The 7,509-nt window shown below is 65.7% G+C and overlaps 1 protein-coding gene across 1 annotated transcript in view; it reads left to right on the top strand.

Annotated features, from left to right (window-relative positions):
• Positions 1 to 5,746, top strand: part of LOC102380893 (anoctamin-7) — a 13,657-nt gene extending 7,911 nt beyond the window's left edge. Inside the window, exons 17-24 of the mRNA XM_025203719.1 lie at positions 709 to 763; positions 982 to 1,079; positions 1,408 to 1,544; positions 1,784 to 1,989; positions 2,155 to 2,297; positions 2,513 to 2,603; positions 3,205 to 3,364; positions 5,715 to 5,746. Coding sequence (XP_025059504.1) covers positions 709 to 763; positions 982 to 1,079; positions 1,408 to 1,544; positions 1,784 to 1,989; positions 2,155 to 2,297; positions 2,513 to 2,603; positions 3,205 to 3,364; positions 5,715 to 5,746 — 922 coding nt within the window. The remainder of the gene's footprint in view (positions 1 to 708; positions 764 to 981; positions 1,080 to 1,407; positions 1,545 to 1,783; positions 1,990 to 2,154; positions 2,298 to 2,512; positions 2,604 to 3,204; positions 3,365 to 5,714) is intronic.
• Positions 5,747 to 7,509: the final 1,763 nt, after the last annotated feature.

The raw sequence follows: 7,509 nt of genomic DNA, 5'->3' as shown, positions 1-7,509 counted from the left end.
CAGGAATTCCCCACGCCATCCGGGATTCGAACCCACAACACCCCCATTACGAGCACCTCCATCCCACCCAAACCGGGGGGGTTTGGCCTGCTCCTTGGGCTGTCAAACGCACGCAGCTGTATGAGGAAGCCCCTCTGGGGTGATACCAGCCCCACAGGTCTGGACAAGGGTGGTGTTAGGATCCTGGGTTCGAATCCCAGATCTGTTAGAGCCCGAGGGGTGAGACACGGGGCATGGGTCCAGGGTCTGCTGCAACCACGAGACCCTGCTGGGTGGTGGTGCTGATGGGGTGATGCCGTGGCCCGTCTCCCCGCACTGCACATTGCTCTAGGTACCAGGCATGTGTGGGCAGACAGAGCCGCCGGGTGTGATGGTGTCCTGCAGCTTCCACCCCTTTCACTGCTGGGCCAGGCCCTGCATACGCAGCACAGACCTGTGGACACCCGTGGCACCCCACTTGCCTCTGGCTGGGCCAGCAGGGGTGCTGGGGGCAGCTGGCACATCCGAGGCTCTGGTTTAGAGCCAGGAGGAGCCATCCTGATGCCCTTGCCCCAGTGGAGAGCTCCTGCCTTTTTCCTCCTGAAAAGCCTGGGTGCAGCTACAGCGTCCTCTTGCTCCAGAGACCCCGGGAGCTGCCTGGGGGTCCAGCCCCTGCCTCTTAGAAGCAAGGGACTGGGGAGGGGCTGATGCCACATCCTCTGCCCACAGGTTCGTGGGGTACCCCGGGCAGTACGGCAAGCTCCTTGGCATGCGCAACGAGGACGTGAGTACCGAGTGGCGCCCTTGTGCTGCATTAACATGCCAGAGCAGAGACTGGGGCTGTGTCTCCTCACTCCCAGCCCGCAGCACGTGCTCCTGCTCCCTCCTATTTGCACCCGGTCAGGGGAGACGGACGGGCACAGGCATCCAGGAGTCCCGGGGCTCCCCCAGGAGAGGCAGGGCTGGGTGTACTCTGTCTTATCTCCTGTTTGCATCCCACAGTGCGGCCCCGGCGGCTGCCTCATCGAGCTGGCGCAGCAGCTCTTCATCATCATGGTGGGCAAGCAGATCGTCAGCAACATCCAGGAGTTCCTCATCCCGTGAGTGCCCGGGGAGGGGGTCCTCGGTGGGTGCGGGGCCGTGGGGTGCGGGTTGCTGACCCGATGGGGCTCCACGCCATCCTGTGCCGGCCTGGTGCTGTGAGCCGTTTGCAGGTGGGAGGCATGGGCAAGCTGGGACAGGGGCTCTAGCGTTAGCACAGGAGCTCCCAGGCATGCAGGGGAGAACCCAGAGCTCCCTCCCTACAGCCCGGGGCACCTGGCAGACCTCTCTGCCCCGAGGTGGTGGGCTGGCTGGGGGTAGAGGGAGGCCTGGCACTGGCAGCTGAGGCAGAAGCAGCTGGCAAAATGCCCCGGCCTCTCCCTGCAGCAAGCTGAAAGCCTGGAGGCAGAAGAGGAAGCTGGCCAGGGTTCGGGGCTCGCAGATCAGCCAGGAGCCACGGCGCTGGGAGGAGGACTACGAGCTCATTGAGTGCGAGGGGCTCTTTGAGGAGTACCTGGAGATGGGTGAGCAAGAGACGTGCCCAGCCCGCCCGGGAGACCCCCGACCGCGGGTCGGCCCAGCATCCGGGAGCAAACAGAGGGGGCTTTGTCCCTGCCCTGCGTGCCAGGCCGGCTCCGGCCAGACCCACGGGAGGTTGGCTTTGTGGGTGAGGCAGCTTCCCCCCAGCCTCTCCCGGGCACGGGGCTGGAGCATCGGGGTGCTGCCAGTGCCGGGGGGTCCCTGACTGCCTCTGGCCCCGCAGTGCTGCAGTTTGGGTTCATCACCATCTTCGTGGCCGCCTTCCCACTGGCCCCGCTCTTCGCGCTGCTCAACAACTGGGTGGAGATCCGGCTGGACGCCCAGAAGTTCGTGTGCGAGTACCGGCGCCCCGTGGCCTACCGTGCCCAGGACATCGGCGTCTGGTTCTTCATCCTCGAGGTCCTGGCACAGATCTCCGTCATCATCAACGTGAGTGCGGGCAGGGCGCGGGGTGCTCCGCGTCCAGCTCCGTGCTGCCTGGGCAGGTCTCCCAGTGGCCGGTGCCCACGGAGGCCGGCACATCCCCTCTGTGGACATGCCCCGTGGTGGCCCAGGCAGGGAGTGCACGTGCCCTGACCCTGCGGTCTCCCTCAGGCCTTCCTCATCGCCTTCACCTCGGACTTCCTGCCCCGGCTGCTGTACCAGTATGAGCACGACAGCCAGCTCCACGGCTACATCAACTTCACCCTGGCTTATGCCCCCCAGAGCTACGTCGCCAGCAATCACACCCTGTGCCGGTGAGAGGCAACACGGGGGGGATGTCATTGCAGGGGGTGCAGCCCGGATCTGCTGCTTAGAGAGACCGGGGCTTCGTTCCCCAGGGCCGCCCATCAGGGACCTTCCCTCAGCCCCACGTCCACCCAGCTGAGGCTCTCGGGTGCTAGCAGGGGGGTCCCGAATAGGACACGAAGCCAGGGCCCGCTCTGAGCTGCCGCCCCGCTCCTCTGTGCAGGTACAAAGCTTTCCGCGACACCAGTGGGAACTACACCCTCTTCTACTGGAAGCTGCTGGCCATCCGCCTGGGCTTCATCATCGCCTTCGAGGTGAGGCCCGCCAGGGTGGGCTCCTGCCCAGGATACGGGCAGGGGCTGGGCTGCCCGTTATGTCCTGGTGCCCTTCACCGCGGTGGTAGCTGAGCCCCAAACGGGTGCATTGCTGCAGCACCTTCTCCCCATCCATCCATCCATCCATCCCTCCGCTGCTGCGTTTTCTGCACCCCCATCACTGAGCTCTTCAGTCTTCAGAGAGAGATTCCCCTCTGCTCTTCTCCCTGCTCTGGAAACCATTGGAGATACTGAGCAATGCCTGTGGAAACGAGAGCTTCCCCCTGCTCCCTGTCCCGGTGGGCTGAGCTGCTCAGCCTCATGCTGCCCCACAGCGCTGTGGCTGGGGCCAGCTCCTGGCCTGCTGGCAGGGTGAAGGAGAGAGGCCTGCGATACATCCCCGATGGCTTGTAGCTGATGAGATGAAGGCAGGTGGGATGGAGAAAGGGCCCTCTTGCTGTTGGACAGAGCAAGGTGGTGCTAGCCCCATAATCGGATGGGGAAACTGAGGCTCAAGGGACATGCCCATGTGGCAGATGCAGGGACTGGCATCGGGATCCCCCAGGCCCGAGTCGGTCCCTGACCCCTCGCTCCCCCGCAGCACGTGGTCTTCTTCTGCCTGCGCCTCATCGACTGGTTGGTGCCCGACGTCCCCGAGTCGCTGGAAGTGAAGATCAAGCGTGAGCGGTACCTGGCCAAGCAGGCGCTGGCCGACAACCACGACGTGCTGCTGACGGTGAGTCCCGACTCGCCCTCACCAGGTCAGTGCGCCGGGTGCCGCGTGCGTGTGCCTGTGTGTCTGCTCGGGTCTGTGTGCCCAGCCAGGGTTAGCACATCACGGGACGCACACGGGATCCCGCTGCAGGGTCAGACATGGCCCCCATCCCCTGTGCTTCCCACAATGCCAATCTCGCTATATGCCAGGCCTCTGTATGGCAGCTGCCAGGGTTGGCATCGGTGCCGGAGGAGCGCCGAGCTTCATTCAGGGGGTGACTGCATACACAGCCCTGCTGATGCCCCTTGGGCCCGTCCCATACTCCCCACTCTGGGGCTGGAGCACCCCTGCCATGCCCCCGGCTCTGCCAGACGTGGCCCTTGCTCTTCATCCCCAGTGGCTCATCTGCCGTCTCCCTGCAGGTTTGGGATCCATGTCTATTAGCAGATGTATTCATCAGTCTATTTGTGGGGGTTGAACAAATAGATTTGTTGAATCTATTTCCTCTGGCACCTCTCACCTCATCACAGTGGGTGCTAGGGAGGGCATTGAAAGGGCACGGATCGGTCTCGAGATCTCCGGTTCGAGGCTCTCCCTCTGTAGCATCCCAGGCCGTGAGGTCATGGGCAGATCAGCCCCGAGGGGCTGTGCTCGTGGGCAGCGCTCGTGGGCAGCAAGGACACTAGTCTTGAGGGCAGCCAGCTGGCACGTGCCCTTGGCACTCGCACAGACCCACCTGCTGTATAAATTGAACAGGGCCCTCCCCTGCGGGCACGACTATGAGATCCCCCGCGCGAGCAACAGCCGCCAACACGAGCTGGTCCCACGATGGGCAAGGGGATGTCACCAGCCCCGGCCCGAGATCCCTTCCTGGCTTGTCCCAAAGCTCCAGGATCCTTCCATGCCACTTTTGAAAGGGACGGGCCAGTGCCTGGCGGGCACCCCTGCAAGGGGATCAGCCCCTTAGGGCAGCACATCTGGGCACCATCCCTTTGAGTCCCCAGTGGGTTGGTGCTGCTCTGCCTGGCAGCTGCCCCCAGAGCTGCTGTTGCTCATGGGATGCCTGGATCTCATCTCCCACTCTTCTCCGTTCATTTCCGCCCTGCTTAGATGTGCATCACGTCTGCTGCATGTGCACATGTGTGTGCATACAATCCGTGTCCAGAGCTGTGCCCCGGAGCAGGGGGACCAGCACAGCAGCTGCACTCTTGTCCCCGAGGCGGGCACTGGGGCACGGGCTGCTGCCACCTTCGTCCCTGCCCCATCTGTCTCTGTGCCCGGAGGAGGCAGCGTGGCCTCTCTCAGCTCTGCCCCAGCCAACGGTCGCCCCCTCCTCCAAAATCCCATCTGGGCAAACCGAAATCCAGCCCTGGCTTTCCCTGCAGCTGTCCCCAGGGTGGGGGGGCATTAGCCAATGGGGCAAGCAGGCACTTGAGCCGGGGGTGAACCTGGCCTGGATCTCTCTGCCCATCCGGAGTGGACCGTGGGTGGCGGGAGGACGCTGGGCACAGGGTGCAGCTCCCGTGGCTGTGTCTCGTGGTGTGCCGTGTGTGTGTGCTGTACATGTGTGTGTTCGTGGCGCTCACGTCTTTCACTGTCTTCACCCGGGACAGCATGACTGTGTGGTGGCCCTGTGGTAAGTGTCCCCGTCCCTACACCCTACGCGCTTCCCCACACCTCCATCCGTGGCACACGGGACCACGTCACTGGCATTCTCCAGGGGGGCCTGGCAGCCTGGTTAATTTTGGGATAGCTTCAGCCACAGGGTCAGCATGTGACCCGCTCCTCCCTCAGCCCACAGAGGCTGGGGGCAGGCAGGGGCTGGCGTACATTTGCCTCTCGGGCAGGTGGATGGAGCTAGGTTGAGGCCCCCCAGCAGTGGACTGTGCTGTCCACTGCATCCCATTGGCGTGATGGGGGGTAGCCACATCCCTGGGGGGTTGCAGGGGTCTGCACCAGCTGCCCTTGGCGTGCGGGCTCCGCTGGGCTCAGTCTGCACTGAGCTAGGCAGGCTCCGGGCTTCCCGAAATCTCCTACACAGACAGGAGAGGCCAGAGCCAAGGGCACAGGGTAGCTCCCTGCTGCCGGCTGCATCCCGGGGCTCGTATGGGCAGGGTCTGGGGAGAGACGGCCGTGGGCACGCAGGCTTTCCAGGGGGTAGGAGAGCTGAAGCCCAGAGAGGAACAGGTCCCGTGTGAGCTATTGCACCGTTGGGCTGTCTTGGCCGAGGAGCCGTGCTGGCCCCGCTCAACCCCGCTCCTGCGGGGAATTGGGCTTATTTGGGCCCGATTCTGGAGCTGATTCTGGGAGCACGCTGGGTCCTGGCTCTGGGGATGGGGACAGGCAGTCCCGGGGGATGAACGCTAACCCGGATGCTCCGTCTCCTCCCCACGCAGCAAGCAGCCTTTCACCCAGCAGCATGACCTAGCCGCCAGGCCGGGGGCGGCTGCTGGAAGGGAAGGCAGAGACGGCTCTGAGCGGCCCCCGCACGCTCCACCTCATCGCCCGACCTTGGAGACAGCGCGAGGATCGGGCAGGGCCGCCGCGGTCCTGCCAATGCTCCGCCGAGGACCTGCTGCTTCCCTGGGCACCGGCGGAGGCCGGAGACTCCTGCTCGGGCAGGGTGGACATGGGGAGGCAGGGGCTCGTGTCCCTCTGGAGCAGGAGCTCCACGCTTCACCCCGCTCTGTGTCCGGCTGCACGGGGTTGAAGGACCCAGCTCATCCCCTTCGGACAGGCAGGGCCGGCGGCTCCGGCTCAGGGGGGCAGCTGCTGGCAGGATTTCTGGAGCGACGTGTGGCCCCCCGGAGACCTGCGCACGCAGCCAAGAGTCTGGACTCGGGTGGACTGAGCCCAGCGCCCTGCTCTGACTCTTCCCCAGTTGCTGCCCTGCGAGCCAGAGGCCAGTGACTCCCCCTGCAAGAGCTGCAGCCCCCTCGGAGCACGTCGGGGGCTGCTCCAGGCCCCTCGCCAGAGCTGCCGGCCGGCGCTGAGAGCACAGGTGCAGAAGCCAGCGCCGTCGTCTCTTGGATCTCCTCTTCCCTCCGTCCCTACTGGGGGCACTGGAAGGATACCCCCTCCCCCCTGACATAACACCCCCTGCACCGCTGCCACCGCCGCTGCTTCTGCACCTGGTCTTTGCGCTTAACGCTCAGGACCCCGCGGGGGCCGCGCGCCACCAAGCCGTGCACTGTGTGTGTGGGCAACCAATACACTCGGCATGAGACCACAGCAGCCGTGTGTGCATGCGTGTGCGTGTCCGGGGGGGCAGAGACGCCAGCGCGGGGCCAGCAGCTCCCCTCCATGGGGTGCTTGCAGGATGGGACCGAGGCGAGCACCGGGCCGGGACGCAGGAGATCTGCATCCTCCAGGCTCGGTCTAGGGAGTTCCCTTCCCTGTGCCTCAGTGTCCCCTGGGCGGGGAGGACGTGTTGGAGGCAGCCTGGGAAAGGGCCCAGATTTCAGCTCCCCCCAGAGCAGCCTTCAGACGTGGGTGGAGGCCGGTGCCCGCCCGGGGAATTCCAGGCTGAGTCACAGCCCGGCCCCGGAGGCCAAGGGCACAGCCAAGCCGGGCCGCGGAGGCTCCCAGAGGCTGCAAGGGGCCCAGCTGCCGGCTTCGGGTGCCCTCCAGCTGTGCTGGCCGCGGGCAACTCTTGCTCAGCCCCTGCGTCCGAGCTCCTTGCTGGGGGGCTGCAGTGCAACCGCCGTCGGCTCTGGTGGGACCCCGAGGGCCCCTGCACTTGGAGCGGGCGCGGAGCTGCAGGCGTGCAGGGCCCGCGGCGGGGAGGGCCCAGCCGCCCCCCGTAATTTGCGGCCCCGCAGCGAAGGGAGACACAAAGGGAAGACGGGGAGGAAGTCTGCACGCGCCACGCCAGCCCCTGCAATTACACCTCGCCGTCATCGCTTGGCCCAGCTCGGCCCTCGGTGCCATCTCCGGGCTTGCCCCTTCCCTGGGTAGCACCGGGGTGGGGGGTCCTGGGAGGCAGATGTCAGCCCACCCCAGGAGCACGCAGGCTGGGACCCCAGCGGGCGAGTGCCCCGGTCCCCCTGGCTGTCACCTCTGTGGGTCCTTGCTCCGGTTCCCCCATACCCAGGGAGCGCCTCCACCTCCTGCCCACGTGCCCCCCATCCCATCGCCACCCTACAGCCCCACATCGCGGGGCGGCAAAGCGGGAGGCCCTTCCCCGAGCCG

This window comes from Alligator sinensis, unplaced genomic scaffold, assembly GCF_000455745.1.
Source record: "Alligator sinensis unplaced genomic scaffold, ASM45574v1 scaffold512_1, whole genome shotgun sequence".
NCBI lineage: Eukaryota > Metazoa > Chordata > Crocodylia > Alligatoridae > Alligator > Alligator sinensis.
This window is presented reverse-complemented; position numbering and strand designations above follow the sequence as displayed.